At 33.4% G+C, this 19,301-nt stretch overlaps 1 protein-coding gene across 2 annotated transcripts in view; it reads right to left on the bottom strand.

The window, feature by feature from the left end:
* The window catches only part of LOC143066893 (P2R1A-PPP2R2A-interacting phosphatase regulator 1-like), a 37,053-nt gene extending 18,448 nt beyond the window's left edge, over positions 1-18,605 (bottom strand). Inside the window, exons 1-4 of one of the 2 annotated variants that reach the window (XM_076239716.1) lie at positions 18,077-18,605; positions 14,671-14,767; positions 10,040-10,128; positions 2,109-2,160 (exon numbers count right to left, since the gene is read on the bottom strand). In XM_076239716.1, the coding sequence (XP_076095831.1) occupies positions 2,109-2,160; positions 10,040-10,128; positions 14,671-14,767; positions 18,077-18,231 (393 nt within the window). In that variant the 5' untranslated portion in view covers positions 18,232-18,605. The remainder of the gene's footprint in view (positions 1-2,108; positions 2,161-10,039; positions 10,129-14,670; positions 14,768-18,076) is intronic. The other variant, XM_076239715.1, reaches the window with a different exon arrangement.
* Between the last annotated feature and the right edge of the window lie 696 nt (positions 18,606-19,301).

Consider the following 19,301-nt stretch of genomic DNA (forward strand, 5'->3'; position numbering starts at 1 on the left):
CATGAGTTGTCTGCACTAACCAAGGAGAATTCATTCCATGAGTTGTCTACACTTACCAAGGAGAAATCATTCCATGAGTTATCTTCACTTACCAAGGAGAAATAATTCCTTGAGTTTTCTACACTTACCAAGGTGAAATCATTCCATGAGTTTTCTACACTAACCAAGGAGAAATCATTCCATGAGTTATCTACGCTTACCAAGGAGAATTCATTCCATGAGTTTTCTACACTAACCTAGGAGAAATCATTCCATGAGTTGTCTGCACTAACCAAGGAGAATTCATTCCATGAGTTATCTACACTAACCAAGGAGAATTCATTCCATGAGTTGTCTACACTTACCAAGGAGAATTCATTCCATGAGTTGTCTACACTTACCAAGGAGAATTCATTCCATGAGTTGTCTACACTAACCTAGGAGAAATAATTCCATGAGTTGTCTACACTTGTCAAGGAGAAATCATTCCAAAAGTTGTCTACACTTACCAAGGAGAAATCATTCCATGAGTTTTCTACACTTACCAAGGAGAAATCATTCCATGAGTTATCTACACTTACAAAGGAGAAATCATTCCATGAGTTTTCTAAAATTACCAAGGAGAAATCATTCCATGAGTTGTCTACACTAACCAAGGAGAATTCATTCCATGAGTTGTCTACACTTACCAAGGAGAATTCATTCCATGAGTTGTCTACACTTACCAAGGAGAATTCATTCCATGAGTTATCTACACTAACCTAGGAGAAATCATTCCATGAGTTGTCTACACTTGCCAAAGAGAAATCATTCCAAGAGTTGTCTACACTTACCAAGGAGAAATCATTCCATGAGTTTTCTACACTTACCAAGGAGAAATCATTCCATGAGTTATCTACACTTACAAAGGAGAAATCATTCCATGAGTTTTCTACACTTACCAAGGAGAAATCATTCCATGAGTTATCTACACTTACAAAGGAGAAATCATTCCATGAGTTTTCTACACTTACCAAGGAGAAATCATTCCATGAGTTGTCTACACTTACCAAGGAGAATTCATTCCATGAGTTGTCTACACTTACCAAGGAGAATTCATTCCATGAGTTATCTACACTAACCAAGGAGAATTCATTCCATGAGTTGTCTACACTTACAAAAGAGAATTCATTCCATGAGTTTTCTACACTTACCAAGGAGAATTCATTCCATGAGTTATCTACACTTACAAAGGAGAAATCATTCCATGAGTTTTCTAAAATTACCAAGGAGAAATCATTCCACGAGCTTTCTACACTAACCAAGGAGAAATCATTCCATGAGTTATCTACACTTACCAAGGAGAATTCATTCCATGAGTTTTCTACACTAACCTAGGAGAAATCATTCCATGAGTTGTTTGCACTAACCAAGGAGAAATCATTCCATGAGTTGTCTACACTAACCAAGGAAAATTCATTCCATGAGTTGTCTACACTAACCAAGGAGAATTCATTCCATGAGTTATCTACACTTACAAAGGAGAAATCATTCCATGAGTTTTCTACACTTGCCAAAGAGAAATCATTCCAAGAGTTGTCTACACTTACCAAGGAGAAATCATTCCATGAGTTTTCTACACTAACCTAGGAGAAATCATTCCATGAGTTGTCTGCACTAACCTAGGAGAAATCATTCCATGAGTTGTCTACACTTGCCAAGGAGAAATCATTCCAAGAGTTGTCTACACTTACCAAGGAGAAATCACTCCATGAGTTTTCTACACTTACCAAGGAGAAATCATTCCATGAGTTATCTACACTTACAAAGGAGAAATCATTCCATGAGTTTTCTTAAATTACCAAGGAGAAATCATTCCATGAGTTGTCTACACTTACCAAGGAGAATTCATTCCATGAGTTGTCTACACTTACCAAGGAGAATTCATTCCATGAGTTATCTACACTTACAAAGGAGAAATCATTCCATGAGTTTTCTAAAATTACCAAGGAGAAATCATTCCACGAGCTTTCTACACTTACAAAGGAGAAATCATTCCATGAGCTTTCTACAATCACCTAGGAGAAATCATTCTATGAGTTATCTTCACTTACCAAGGAGTAATAATTCCTTGAGTTTTCTACACTTACCAAGGTGAAATCATTCCATGATGTTGACATTTTCAGCTGTGAACAAATATCTCTGTAATGAAAGGTACAGATTGCATTCATTTTGCAATGGTAAAATTAAATATTGCAATGTATTAAGCATTGGAAGGCATTACATTTGCAGATATAAAATAAGATAACTCCAATTCAAATATAACATTAATAATGGCATTATTGATATTTTTAGATACTAGATTTATACATTAATATTATGCACAATATATGTAATTTTTCTTCTCAAGTATGGTGGTACACATCATTGTGTACCTTAATTATATGAGTATATATGTCGTGTACATGTTGTGATTTTGTACAGGTTATAACATGTGCAAAAATATTGTACATGTTATTGTATAATGCAAAAATACAAGTTATAACATGAACAAAAGTACCTCGCACATGTTATAACATGTACAAAAGTACCTCGCACATGTTAAACATGTACGAAATATTGGTTAAAAATCGTTTTAACTTGTACAAAAATTAAGATGAATCTAAATGAAGCAGAATAGACATTTAAATTCATTAAATAATAAAGAAAAACAATCAATAAGCCAGAACGTGTTTTTTTCTTTAGAGGAAATTGATTACAAAGTTTCAGAAATTTATGCTTCATAACTTAAGTTGGCATAATGTGTTTTCATGTAATTGTATGTTTTATGCAGTCCATCATTGCTTACATCAGTGTGACAGTTTAATAAAAGCATACATTTCCTTAATGACTATACACAATGCCTTAAAGTTTTGCATAATAACCCCACTCATTTTATAGCATTGCAAAAAATATAGCAATGTTTCTTTGCTTACCCCTTTAAAGCAAGATAGAGCTGGAATTGTTTTCATTGGACCACACTTCATTATAAATATCTTTGAATCTACTCTTCAACATTGCATGAGGCGCCTAAATGTCATTTTGATGTTTTAAATATATATCCTCTACTTTGAAATCAGGGTATTGTTTGTAGAGAAATCTATCCTGGCTACCCACTTATGTCTTTTAGTGTCATCTAGAATGAAAGTATTTTACTATTGCATTTCAAGTGAACACTTACAATTATAATTCATCCTATAAGAATACTGAATAGTGTTTGTTGACTGCATGTGTGTTATAAAAGGTACAAAGAAATTATAACAAGAGTGTACACGCTGAAATGTCTCGCCTTCTATACTAATCATCGATATTATGTTGATAGTCCTAAGTATAAAGCTAAGCTTTAATACAACTGTCACATAAACTTAACATTAACCAAGATAACTAAACAAAGACCAATGAACCTTGAAAATGAGGTCAAGGTCAGATGAACCATGCCAGGCAGACATGTACAGAAAACAATGCTTCTATACAACATATATAGTTGACCTATTACTTATAGTTTAAGAAAAATAGACCAAAACACAAAAACTTAACACTGTGCAATGAACCGTGAAAATGAGGTCACGGTCAAATAAAACCTACGCGACTGACATAAAGATCATAAAATATTTCCATACACCAAATATTGATGACCTATGGCATATAGTATTAGATAAAAAGACCAAAACTCAAAAACTTAACTTTGACCACTGAACCATGAAAATGAGGTCAAGGTCACATGACATCTGCCCGCTAGATAGGTACACCTTACAATCATTCCATACAACAAATATAGTAGACCTATTGCATATAGTATGAGAAAAACAGACCAAAACACAAAAATTTAACTATAACCACTGAACCCTGAAAATGAGGTCAAGGTCAGATGACACCTGCCAGTTGGACATGTACACCTTACAGTCCTTCCATACACCGCATATACTAGCCCTATTGCTTGTAGTATCTGAGATATGGACTTGACCACCAAAACTTAACCTTGTTCACTGATCCATGAAATGAGGTCGAGGTCAAGTGAAAACTGTCTGACAGACATGAGGACCTTTCAAGGTACGCACATATCAAATATAGTTATCCTATTACTTATAATAAGAGAGAATTCAACATTACAAACAAGAGTGCACACGCTGAAATGTCTCGCCTTCTTTACTAATCATTGATATTATGTTGATAGCCCTAAGTATAAAGCTTTATTACAACTGTCTCATAAACTTAACATTAACCAAGATAACTAAACAAAGACCAATGAACCATGAAAATGAGGTCAAGGTCAGATGAACCATGCCAGGCAGACATGTACAGCTAACAATGCTTCTATACAATATATATAGTTGACCTATTACTTATAGTTTAAGAAAAATAGACCAAAACACAAAAAATTAACACTGTGCAATGAACCGTGAAAATGAGGTCATGGTCAAAAGAAACCTGCGCTACTGACATAAAGATCATAAAATATTTCCATACACCAAATATAGTTGACCTATGGCATATAGTATTAGATAAATAGACCAAAACTCAAAAACTTAACTTTGACCACTGAACCATGAAAATGAGGTCAAGGTCACATGACATCTGCCCGCTAGACATGTACACCTTACAATCATTCCATACAACAAATATAGTAGACCTATTGCGTATAGTATGAAAAAAACAGACCAAAACACAAAAATTTAACTATAACCACTGAACCATGAAAATGAGGTCAAGGTCACATGACATCTGCCCGCTAGACATGTACACCTTACAATCATTCCATACAACAAATACAGTAGACCTATTGCATAAAGTATGAAAAAAACAGACCAAAACACAAAAATTTAACTATAACCAATGAACCATGAAAATGAGGTCAAGGTCAGATGACACCTGCCAGTTGGACATGTACACCTTACAGTCCTTCCATACACCGAATATACAAGCCCTATTGCTTATAGTATCTGAGATACGGACTTGACCACCAAAACTTAACCTTGTTCACTGATCCATGAAATGAGGTCGAGGTCAAGTGAAAACTGTCTGACAGACATGAGGTCCTTGCAAGGTACGCACATATCAAATATAGTTATCCTATTACTTATAATAAGAGAGAATTCAACATTACAAAAAATCTGAACTTTTTTTTCAAGTGGTCACTGAACCATGAAAATGAGGTCAAGGACATTGGACATGTGACTGACAGAAACTTCGTAACATGAGGCATCTATATACAAAGTATGAAGCATCCAGGTCTTCCACCTTCTAAAATATAAAGCTTTTAAGAAGTTAGCTAACACCGCCGCCGCCGCCGCCGCCCCCGGATCACTATCCCTATGTCGAGCTTTCTGCAACAAAAGTTGCAGGCTCGACAAAAATCTGAACTTTTTTTTCAAGTGGTCACTGAACCATGAAAATGAGGTCAAGGACATTGGACATGTGACTGACGGAAACTTCGTAACATGAGGCATCTATATACAAAGTATGAAGCATCCAGGTCTTCCACCTTCTAAAATATAAAGCTTTTAAGAAGTAAGCTAACATCGCCGCCGCCGCAGCCGCCGGATCACTATCCCTATGTCGAGCATTCTGCAACAAAAGTTGCAGGCTCGACAAAAACTATGCATCTGGGGCTAGTTTTACAAAGCTGTCTTTGGACTAAACTTTTTACATTTAAAAATGCCTGTACCTAGTCAGGAATATGACAGTTGTTGTCCATTCGTTTGATGTGTTTGAACTTTGATTAGGGGATTCCATTTTGAATTTTCCTCGGATTTCAGTATTTTTGTTATTTTACTTTTTAGGATGGTCTTATGCAAAGCATTCCTAAATTGTAACATGTCTTAAAGTTGGTCATAAAGTTGGGACTACAGGAGAGATGTCTACCGTAATGATGGTCTTAGGACATGTAGTATAGTCTAAAATTTATTTATATAAATTACACTCATTTATTATCTTATTATCAATTTTCATTTTCCTGCGATATCTTTGTAGGTTGACGGATTATTATGAGTTGTCAACAAACAACCTTCAATATATTGATTTTAAGCAGTGATGCACAATCTTATCCTTGAACCTTTTCTTAACCGATACAGTGACACTTTTTAGTATATCTTTGCTAAGATCATCCTGAGACAGCTTTGAGACGAGTTCTTAGATATATCCATAGATAGTCATAAGAGGATTATTAAACATGTCCTAACTCCTAAGATATAAAAGATCTTAGGAATGCTTTGTAATACCGACCCCTGGACATTAACTGTATCAAAAAAGGACAAAACACACTAACATGAACAAATAATAACAAAAATGATGAAAATATTATTGAGGTTAATAACATCTGTTGCATTAATAGAAACATATCTTTATTTTTCAAATATGTACAAGTTAAAACCCTTTTTAAGCAATATTTTGTACAGGTTATAACATGTACGAGGTACTTTTGTTCATGTAATAACTTGTTTTTTTACATTATACAAGTTATAACATGTACAACATTTTTGTACATGTTATAATGTGTACAAAATTGCAACTTGTACAAGACATATATATCAAGTAGTATGTATTGACTGTTGAATAAGAATAAGAATTAGTCTAAAAGCCAAACAATAGGATTGATACTAAAATACAAAACAAAAACAAACAAACAGACAGGCATATTAATTACAAAACAATAGACATTAAACACTACAAACATGTAGCATTGAAAGAAAAACAAAAATATAGATTATTAATATTAATTATAATACTATTTTTGACAGCATTATCAATTCAAATACATGTATTATGCTTATATATAACATTATAAGTTGAGCCATCAATTACACAGTTCATATATTGACATTATAATTGTTTCTCTCATTATACATTTCACTTATGTAGTAGCATATTTACCTGACGATATCAAGAATTTGGTATTTAGTCAAATCTTAACCGGAAATTGTGATTCTAAAATTTATTAAATGTCAACAACATGTCGAAATATTTAGGCTTGAAATAAATATATTTTTGGATAAGTTAATGCAAGCACACGAGGTGTATAGTGTCTTATACGATTACAGGTTTGTAATGTTTAACAACCATATTATATCAGTGTGTAAACACGTTAATTATGAGCTTTGAAAGTCAAGTAGTTCGAGCATTTTTCTGAGTAAGTGTTAAAAAATTTCAAACAAATATTCTTTACTGTGGTTAGCATTCAATAGTCGTCAGTATCTATAGATTAACAACTTGTGGTTATATTGATAATTTAGAATCTTCCTTGAAGGTGGTGCACGAATTCGCAGCTAAATAACTCGATTGATGTGTCATTTGTATACCAGAGTTATATTCCTTTGAACTATGAGTCTATGTTTAATTTCATAAAGTCAATATGTTGATTGTCTACCTTGAACAGGGTTATAATTATATCTTATAAATATAGTTTTTTTTATTGAATTTAAAATCGTTACAAAATCAGTAATGTACTAGATACTCGTATTTTTCAATAGTTTATCAAAGACATTTATGTATATCTATAATTTCTTTTATTTGTTTTGAAACGTTTAAAATTAATATATACCAATATAAAGAATTATTTTGTTATCTTATAAATATTTTTTTTGTTATCTGTAAGTATTCATACCGTATTTATACGTAAAAAAATAAACAAGGTCAAATCTGCCTTCATCATCAGTAACTTTCTTAGAGCGATGAGAGCACAGGCACTTACAGAATAAAACTTTTCGTTGTTAGGGGGAAATATTCTGAAACAAGTGAATATGTCACAGAAAAAGCATCTTCCCAGTATTCATGAAATTGCTCTCTATTAAAGCCATATCCTGGAAATTATTAAAAAAACCCCATTTTTTCCTACTTTTTGAGGTACAATATGCCGGTGAAAAACATTAATTGTGCTGTCAAGAATACACTGTTTCAAGTTGTGGTATGCATCAAAAACTGTCCAACAGCATTCGTCATTCTACTCGTAAAGGCATTTGTTTCTAAGATCGGTATGGTGTATACCATTATGCCAGAACTCAAATGAAGCATTAAGCTGATGTAACTTATCTGCTTTACTCGATCCCTTAAGACAAATACATTAAAGAAGTGTAATAACGCCTAACACAAACACAAAACAGTACACCATAGTCACCATTTTATTCCAGAAGCTTGTAACTGATGCCGAATGCTAGAGTGTAAAATTGTAATTGGGACCTACCCAAAACAATTAGAACTTTTATGAAAAAGACTATAAATGAAAACAGAACTATATCATCTTCCTATAATGATTGAATGTTAGGAAAATTGACCAGAGTTATCTTACTTTAATCACAGAGAGGGGAAAGCAAACAATTTTTTATTTAAGCCTAATTAACATTAAAACAATTTTCCATTAACAAATAAAGTTACCTTATTGAAATATAAGGACTTTGTTAGCTAAATCTATCAATTTTATTAGATATTATGATTTTTTTATGACAATAGAGAAACATGCTATATGTAGTTAACAATGATATGTAAAATATCACATTCTTCACTGTTGTGATCTAGGCAATATGTTTAGTATATTTCAAAAGCAGTGATAAAATCTGTAAAATTGATAACTATCAAACCTGCCACATAAAGGTTTTGATTGCATGAAGGGAATCTCCACCCCAAAAAACAACTGTCAGCAATTGCTAGTAATCATTTGTTAATTTATGTTTATCATTGTGATTTAGCTTAATTTCTTCTGTCACCTATTCTAATACAGTAGGGGTACTTGGACTTCGAGTGAGTTTTACTGAGTGTGTGTGTGTGTGTGTTAATTCCACATAGACTAGAGGTATAGAGGAGGGTTGAGATATTGTGTCTGTCCCTAGTCAGGAACCTATAGCCTTTGTTAGTCTTTGTGTCTGTCCCGAGTCAGGAACCTATAGCCTTTGTTAGTCTTTGTGTCTGTCCCGAGTCAGGAACCTATAGCCTTTGTTAGTCTTTGTGTCTGTCCCGAGTCAGGAACCTATAGCCTTTGTTAGTTTTTGTGTCTGTCCCGAGTCAGGAACCTATAGCCTTTGTTAGTCTTTGTGTCTGTCCCGAGTCAGGAACCTATAGCCTTTGTTAGTCTTTGTGTCTGTCCCGAGTCAGGAACCTATAGCCTTTGTTAGTCTTTGTGTCTGTCCCGAGTCAGGAACCTATAGCCTTTGTTAGTCTTTGTGTCTGTCCCGAGTCAGGAACCTATAGCCTTTGTTAGTCTTTGTGTCTCTCCCGAGTCAGGAACCTATAGCCTTTGTTAGTCTTTGTGTCTGTCCCGAGTTAGGAACCTAAAGCCTTTGTTAGTCTTTGTGTCTGTCCCGAGTCAGGAACCTATAGCCTTTGTTAGTCTTTGTGTCTGTCCCGAGTTAGGAACCTAAAGCCTTTGTTAGTCTTTGTGTCTGTCCCGAGTCAGGAACCTATACCTTTGTTAGTCTTTGCATGCTTTGTGTCTGTCCGGAGTCAGGAACCTATATCCCTTTGTTAGTCTTTGTGTCTGTCCCGAGTCAGGAACCTATAGCCTTTGTTAGTCTTTGTGTCTGTCCCGAGTCAGGAACCTATAGCCTTTGTTAGTCTTTGTGTCTGTCCCGAGTCAGGAACCTATAGCCTTTGTTAGTCTTTGTGTCTGTCCCGAGTCAGGAACCTATAGCCTTTGTTAGTTTTTGTGTGTTTTCACTTTTGATTCATCTGTATGTTTTGGAGTTTAGTGTGGCATTCATTTCGACAAAACCAGAGGATCCCGAAAATTCTTTAAAAGAGAGAGAATGGAGTGTTTTCTGATCCTTATTAACAAAACATGGACAGAGGATCTGTATTTTAATCTGATTGAAGTAAAATCTCATGATATTTCAAACAGCTGTCTTTCTATAAAAAAAACTTTGTCCATTAGAACAATCTGCCTAAAATTTTTATTTAGAGCTGTCCTAAAATTAAAAGTAACATCGAAACCATTTATTTTTTCTTGCCAAACCACAAAAAATAGTCATGAAATATAAGCTAAAGCAGTTGATATTCTAACATAGCAACAAATTGCTTCTGATAAAGATTTTATGTTTGGAGGCTATGATTGTTTTACCTTTCTTGTTCTTTTTCTTTTTCTGCAACTGTTACAAAACTCTCTTCTCTTTTGATTTCATTCACTCTGTTTGGTATTTTAACAGGTGCCTGCAATACATATAAAATTAAAGGAATTTCAAAGAGTTCTCTGGTTTAGTTAAGAAATATCCATCCTGTATTGAATACCCATGCTAATAAAAACTAGAGGCTCTAAAGAGCCTGTGTCGCTCACCTTGGTCTATGTGCATATTAGATGGATTCATGACAAAATTGTGTTTTGGTGATGGTGATGTGTTTGTAAGTCTTCCTTTACTGAACATTCTTTGTACTTACAATTTTCTCTATCTAAAATAAACTTGGCCCTTTAGATATAGAGGAAAATATTTTGTAAAAATTTACAAAATTACGAAATTAGTGAAAATTGTTAAAAATTGACTATGATGGGCAATAACTCCTTAAGGGGTCAACTAACCTTTTAGTCATATTGACTTATTTTTAGATCTTACTTTGCTGAACATTATTGCTGTTTACAGTTTATCTCTATCTATAATAGTATTCAAGATAATAACCAAAAACGGAAAAATTTCTTTAAAAAATACCAAATGGGGGCAGCAAGCTAACAACCAGATGTCCAATTCATCTGAAATTTCAGGGCAGATAGATATTGACCTGATAAACAATTTAACTCCATGTCAGATTTGCTCTAAATGCTTCAGAGTTATAAGCCAAAATCTACATTTTACCCCTATGTTCTATTTTTAGCCATGGCGGCCATCTTGGTTGGTTGGCCGAGTCACCGGTCATAATTTTTCAAACTAGATACCCCAGTGATGAGTGTGGCCAAGTTTGGTTAAATTTGGCCAAGTAGTTTCAGAGGAGAAGATTTTAGAAAAAGTTAACAAAAATTTACGAAAATATTGGTAATAAATGACTATAAAGGGCAATAACTCTTTAAGGGGTTGACTGACCATTTTGGTCGTGCAGACTTATTTGTAGATCTTACTTTGAATGCTTTGCTGAACATAATTGCTGTTTAGGCCACGGTTTTTTAATTTGTTGGTTTACGGATTTTTCGCATAAAAAAGTCGGGTCGGTCGGTCGGAAAAAAAAAGAAAAAAAATATCTTTCAAAACAGAAAAAATATGCAAAATAAATATATATTTCACCTTACTAACAAAATGTGTATCTTCTATGCTGTTTTGTCATCATTTCTTAACATTAAGTTCGATGAAATATTATTGATCAGTGATCATGAACATCGCATGACATCGTTTAATAATTTCCTGTAAAAAGGGGGGGTTGCACGGACAAACACGAAATTAAATCGTCATTTCACAAACAAGAAAAACAGATTCGCGTAGCTCTCAGAAAACTTGGTGAATAATGATCTTCAAGCACAAAAACTGATAAAGAAAAAAAATATAAAAACGTCGCACAAAAATAAGTTTCAACACACGTGTCGAAAAACGTAATAGACTCGTCCACTGGAAAAACGACAATACCAATATCGGGTTAATCAGTTGTCATGCAATCCGGTTTTTATCCCAATGATCGATATTTTTTGTTATCTATGAAACAAGAAAATTTCAAATGATTTGTTAATATTCAGTACTTTTATTGATGTATTCCACCTGTCCACATTTGGACAAGTCTATTTCTCTGAGATGATGCATCTTACGGACTGATGACAAATAAGGGAAACGAACTAATTTGTAATTGGTTTTAAACACAGGTTTCGTTCCGCAAAATTATTTGCGCAAAAGACATTTCAAGGTCAGTTATAATTGATTTTGTCTATTTTTAGAAACGTAAATTGGAAGTTTTATTTTTCACAACAGAAAGTGTTATCAACTTTGTTAATGATTAATGCATTTCATTTCATAATAAAGGAAAATTTTAATTATTTTTCAGGGATAATGCATTTATAATGGTCGGCGGGAATAAAAAAGCATGAAAAGTCAATTTTATTTTTATTCTGAAAATCGGCAAAATCGGGTCGGCGGATCCGTAAACCAACAAATAAAAAAACCGTGGCCTTACAGTTTATCTCTATTTATAATAGTATTCTAAGATAATAACAAAAACGGCAAAATTTCCTTAAAATTACCAATTCAGGGGCAGAACCCAACAACGGGTTGTCTGATTGATCTGAAAATTTTAGGGCAGATAGATGTTTGACCTGATAAACAATTTTACTCTATGTCAGATTTGCTCTAAATGCTTTGGTTTCTGAGTTATAAGCCAAAAGCTACATTTTACCCCTATGTTCTATTTTTAGCCATGGCAGCCATCTTAGTTGGTTGGCCAGGTCACTGGAGACATTTTTTGAACTAGACATCCTAGTGATATCGTGGCCAAGTTTGGTTAAATTTAGACCAGTAGTTTCAGGAGAAGATTTTTGTAAAAGTTTTAAAAAAATTACGAAAAATTGGTAAAAAATGACTATAAAGGGCAATAACTCCTTAAGGGGTCAATTGACCATTTTGGTCATATGGACTTATTTATAGATCTTACTTTGCTGAACATAATTGCTGTTTACAGTTTATCTCTATCTATAATAATATTCAAGATAATAACCAAAAACGGCAAAATTTCCTTAAAATTACAAATTCAGGGGCAGCAACCCAACAACCAGTTGTCCAATTGATCTGAAAATTTCAGGGCAGATAGATCTTGACTTGATAAACAATTTTATCCCCATCAGATTTGCTCTAAATGCTTTGGTTTCAGAGTTATAAGCCAAAATCTACATTTTACCCCTTTGTTCTATTTTTAGCCATTGCGGCTATCTTGGTTGGTTGGCCAGGTCATCAGACACATTTTTTAAACAAGATACCCTAGTGATGATTGTGGCCAAGTTTGGTTAAATTTGGCCAAGTAGTTTCAGAGGAGAAGATTTTAGAAAAAGTTAACGACGACAGACGCCAAGTGATGGGAAAAGCTCACTTGGCCCTTTGGGCCAGGTGAGCTAAAAATCAAATTATAGATTGGTGGCCTTCTGCTGTTGTCGCTTTGACACATTCCCCATTATCATTCTCAAATTTATTCTTCATTTAATTTTCATTCAATTTTTTTTTTGAATATTGAATAAATTCCAATAATTATAATTGTCTTATATAAACATGTGACATTTTAATATTTTCTATGTAAATTTGATGTAATTCAAATTTAACAAATTAATGTGACTGTTATTGAATAGTCAGGAAACACAAGAAATGTTTACTGTAGTTAACTATTACTGACACACTTCAAAGATAATTATAGCAATAAAATTCATAGTGTTGGGAGAAACAACACCAAATGCATGACCAAGGTAACAAACAATCAAGGAGTTTTAGGGAGGAATCACTCAAAGTTTCTTCACAATTTTCTCAAAAGATGAGAGTTGCTGGAGTTTCTTGGTGTGACGCTAAGATTTTACACGTGACAGTTTTTGAAGTTTGAGAATCAGTACTCTCTGTGTGTACTGTCCAATGTATAATGATACTTTCAAATCAAATATTACATAGACAGAAATATACATGTGTCTACTAGAACAAATCAAAATTGCACAAATTCTTTCCTTATTAAAAGCAGACAAATTCCTAATCCTATATGAAAATACCCTATTTACATTGTATGTTCACTACTATTGGTCAAATAACAGAAAGCATATCATATATGTAAAATTATGTATTGAATAGACAAGCTCCTACACCTATATGATCCTATTTACATTGTATGTATAAAAAAGAAGATGTAGTATCCTATTTACATTGTATGTTCACTAATGTTGGTCAACTAAAGTCCTGAAGCCTATCATATGTATTTAACAGAAACGTTCCTACTCTTATATGAAAAGATCCTATTAAATTGTATGTTCATTAATATTGGTTAAATTAAGGAAGCATATCATTATATAAATAACACATAGCTGAGAGGTTGATAGAGCAGACTGTTACCCCAAGAAAACATTGTCAACCGCGGTAGGAGCCAAGGTTGACAATGCTTTTTCGAGGGGTACCAATCTGCTCTATCACCCTTTTAGCTATGTGTTATTTAATTTATTATACTGAATGTCCTATCATTATTGTCTTTTAATTTTATTTTAAAAGTATTTTCAATGACGTCACCTGCATAACAACGTTACACCGTAACGGGTATTAGAATAAACAACAAAAGTTAGGAAGATGTGTTGTTTTTTTTATTTTGACAGTCAAATAATTAAATCTGAGTCAAAATGTAGAACTTCAGCATTGTATTTAATAACTTGATGTAAATTCAATCCATTTTTCTTTAAATATCGATTTTTGATTGGTCTGGACGAGAGGGTAACATTAAAAAAAATTGTCACCCTCTCAGTCATGTGATAGAGTAAATTAACATCCTTGTATTCTAAAGCCAATCAAAATATGGCATTTTAATGTGAAGTATAATAAATGTATTTGTTTAATAAATTTGTTTTCACTTGGATGGAATATACCATTTAATAAATGTACGATACCATTTAATAAATGGACAATACCATTCAATAAATAGACTTTACCATTTAGTAAATGGACTATACCATTTAATAGATTGACGATACCATTTAATAAATTGACTTTACCATTTAGCAAACGCACTATACATGTACTAGACCAATACTATTAAGTAACTACCAATACTTACAGCTATTGGAGAATTGAGTGACAGTGAACTAGAACTGAATCTTCTTATTCGTGAAGTATCACCAGCTTGTCTAAAGGTCTGTGTATGACTATGATGACTAAAACAGAAATAATTTTAACATTGTAATATAGTGACATGAACAAAAATACTATAATGAACTGACATGAACAAACACTAATGAACTCAACTGACATGAACAGAAACACTAATATACTGACATAAACAGATACATACACTAAAGATGATAAATACAACAAACATACACTTAAGATGATATTTACAACAACATACACTAAAGATGATAAATAAAACAAACATACACCAAAAACCTTTGGGAGCCCATAATCATTGTTTTATAATATATTTATTTTCTCTGAAACTATGTTATGATTTATGAGATTGTTTTATAATATATTTATTTTCTCTGAAACTATGTTATGATTTATGAGAGTATATAAAAATTCTTCCTTAAGGTTAATCAAGAGACATAACAAATGGATACATGGTTGTATTTACTCTTCAAAAACTACTTCGAGGAACAGAATAACCTTGGCAGTTTAACAAGTTTTAATGCCTGACATGCGCTAGTTAAATATGTATGTTAAATGCATTTTATCTTTCTGAAACACAAAATGCATGTAACTTTAATATATCCAGTGGATGCCGGGATTTAAAACTTATCAAACTGCAAAGGTTATTCTGTATATGTAACAAAAAATTTGTTCCAGCGTGACATTTGTTCCGCCGGAACAAATTTCATAGGAAATATGTTCCACCGGAACTTATGTCACAGAAAATATGTTCCAGTACTATAAAATTTGTTCCGGAACTAATTTTTTAACCAAGTGTAAAATAAGTTTCGAAACAAAAATCAGAGCACCATGAGTTTTGTTCCAATATTAATATTTTAAAAAAAAAGTGAAATAAGTTCCTGTGATATTAGTTTTGAACGAAGGTATTTTATAGAAATCAATGAAAATGTTCTGTTCGAACCTACTTCACAGAAAATAAGTACTGTGCTTGCATGGGGTACATTGGCAATTGAAGGCATGACTGTAGGATGAAGATAAGAAATAAAAGCGATTATAATGTATCATAATTTGTATCTATGTTTTATCGTTTATGTGGTCTTCAACCTCCTTGATTCCTCATGTTCCTGTTGATCTGACATGGGTGTTCTAATCATACATGTACTTAGCTATGGTAATTGCACAGTTTTTAAAGAGTGGGTCTTATGTTTCTTTATGTCTTTTAATATAATTGATCAGTCACTGTCTTTTTCAAAAAAGTACAAATGTTCATCTTTAACCGTTATAATACTTTTTTTCGGAATGACTTTTATTATTATTTCTTATTCTACTCTTTCCTGGTTCATACAATGTAAGTGTAATTTTTAGTATTACTAATTGAGTATGTTATTAAACTTTTGCTTTACTCCACATGATCCAAATTGGATGTTTACACTTTTTATTTATTACATTATCAATATAATACAGGTTTTTTATAATGACTTTAAACTTACTGTCAGATGACAAGTGCTCAGTATATAAGATAACTTGTTTAACCAGTGGAACATATTTCACAGACAAGGAACTTATTTCACCAGGTGAGGAACAAATTTCACAAATCCAGAACTTATTTCACCAGGATAGGAACAAATCTCACAAACATGGAACTTATTTCACTAGGTAAGGAACAAATTTCACCAACCCAGAACTTATTTCACCAGGTAAAGTGTGGAACTTATTTCATTGAGATGGAACAAATTATATAGAAATTGTCTATGAAAAAAGTTCTCCCAGAACATATTTCCTGTGAAATTAGTTCCACAGGAACTTTTTTCACAGGAACAAATTTTGGCTCACATAACAGAGTAGTTTAAAATTGTAAATACAGCCATACATGCAGGGCTTTCCATTGAAGCCGGCAGCCGGCGGAAATCCGCCGCTTATGGTGGCTTCAAGTGCCGGCTACTTCACTGACAAAAATATAAATTCAAAAAGAAAAAATATCTTTTTCAAATGTTTACAGGCAGCCGAGAGACGTATATTGTCGCAAAGTCGCGGTCACGATAAACAAGGATGAAAAGTCAGTGTTTACTTTGGGCTAACTATAGTTCACATGAATTCAGGTCACTGATTGGTTGTCTATTTAAAGTCAGAATTCATCGTTTCTTTTCAAAGATAACAAGAGAGACAGTCCGGTGGTCATTGAACGATAACAATAGAGACGTTCCGATGGTCATTAACTCGTTGGCTTTTTTTGGCTTTTAAAACGTGAAGACAATCAGATAGGATGACAATCTTATGTTATGGAATAATAATAGTCAAATTAAAGAAAGTGTAGTAGATCATATTGTTCAGAATCTGGAAAACAGTATCTTTTGAATTTCATTTTTCAAAGCCCACGTGGTGTTCAGAGAATCAAGGTCAAAAACGAATGTAGAATATTGTCGACTCGACCTCAAATAAATAACATTTCCAAATGATTTATGTATCCGACTTATTGAACAGTTTACAAAAAAAAGAAAAAATTAGAGGATATATCAATTTTCTGTCAATGCTTGAGAAATAATTGTATGATTTAAATACGTGTAACAGTCTTTAGAGAGAAAAGGGGGGTCATTTGTTTACAAATGCACGTAGTTATGCAAAATAAATCGATCAAGATTTCTAACAAACCGGATGATTATTTAAATAAAACTCCTTTAAAAGTAAATGAATTTTAAGCATAAGGTAATGAAAATAAAAAACTAACATAAAAAAAAAAAATGAAATTTCTTTGAGTTTTTGCTCTATTTATGCCAGAGCTTCCCTGACGTAAGGCACCAAGCTTACAGCTTGGTGGGCGTTCGGCTTCGCTGAACGCATGTTATAGCCTCCTATAATTTTAATTGAGCCTTCTACTTCAATTTCAATGGAAAGCCCTGTACATGTATTTGTTCATTTGTTAAGATGTATTTTGTCCTAACCGATTCCTCGTTATTACCTTAGCTTATTTTGCCACAGCATTTGTGGGGCATCCGGGTGACCTTGTTCCATTTTATGTATATATAGTTTTGCACTTTTTTATACTTTGAGGACTGAGCGAATCAGGTGAGTGTGTGAGTTTAGTATGTTTTATTTTATTGCACTGTATTATGTTTGGAGAAGGTTAACTTTCTGGTTATAAGACCCGCCACGACCTGGCTGGGAAATTGGGTAGGCAAATGCTCACATTAATCTGTACCGATACCGGCTCCAAATGTCCTCCTTTATACGCCATAACTCATGGTGGTGCTCCTATTTAAAGGAGGCTCATACGGAAACAAGACAAGAAGATGAACCTTAAAATAGCATTTCAAGGCCCCTAGAATTATTTTCTTCATAAAAAATTACATATATGAATACCAAAAATTACTAATAACCTGATCTCTGGTGGACTTTGTGTAGTGTTCACTAAAACATTTATCATGGGTGCACTGTTTGATCGCTTTAAGTTTGTGTTTCCTTGTCCATGTGAATGACTTACAGGAAGGTCCACTTCCATACTATTTTCTCGTTCTATAGACATAATGTTCATTTAATTGTTCGTAGTTAATTCAACAATTGCACGATACTGTGAATGACAAAATCACATTTGAAGAAATAACCAAATATTTTAAAGTAAAATAAACATAAACAAGGTCATATTTTTGCACAAAATTAAATTTTTACGTCCTGACATCCTCAGTTCATGTCTTGTTTACAATAAATAGTTATATATTTGTTTAAACTTAGTCCACGGTATTCGCTATAAGACAAGGAGGATGCAAGCATTGTGACATGTTGGAGAAATCTTTCAGTTTCATGAACGAGCTGAATTTAGTCTACATATTTGATTTATATCGTTCCATGAACCATCTGTTCCGAAACTGCCAATGCAAGCCGGTTTCTGATTGGTCGAAGGTTATTGGACGTAAAACTCTATTTTTAGCCAAATGTCGACAGCTTTTAGAGAAATTCGGCTGTAATTGGCTTATTTAAATGCTATAGCTCATTCTCTCTTCATGTTATTGCTATACTGGGTTAAAGTGAAATAACATAAATTTACAAAAGAGTAACTAATCAGGTTCGGCGTTACAAATGAAGTAAATAAATTTTGGACTAATACGGAAAAACTTCAATTTTCCGTAACTTGAATGACGAGTACAAATAATAGCTTTACTAAAAAGCTCGTTGTCTGATAGCTGATTATCTTCTTCTTCCTCCAGGTAAGGAACCGAATTCAAATCTTGAATGTATGAGGTCCCGCGAAAACTAACGCAATGTCGGACAACACAGAAAGTTTTCTTTGACTATTTACAGGATAAAACGTTCTCTATATATATACAATTAAAACTATGTACAGGATGTTACTGTCTAAATTTTAGCAGAGCATGCCTTCAGGGCAGCTCTGAATCCATCAACTGTGTCAGCTGATGTTGCGGATGTTGGCAGTTGGTTCCAGTCTCTAATGGTCCTTGGAAAAAATGATTGTCCGAAGGCGTCTGTTGTGGCCCTTTCTTGGAAGGAGCGGTTTTTACCTCTGGTCCGGTTATCGTTTGGCGTTAGATATTGGTGCCTATCTATGTCTATCAGATCATGTTGGATTTTGAATAGCATGCATAGCCT

The sequence above is a fragment of the Mytilus galloprovincialis genome, chromosome 3, assembly GCF_965363235.1.
Source record: "Mytilus galloprovincialis chromosome 3, xbMytGall1.hap1.1, whole genome shotgun sequence".
NCBI lineage: Eukaryota > Metazoa > Mollusca > Bivalvia > Mytilida > Mytilidae > Mytilus > Mytilus galloprovincialis.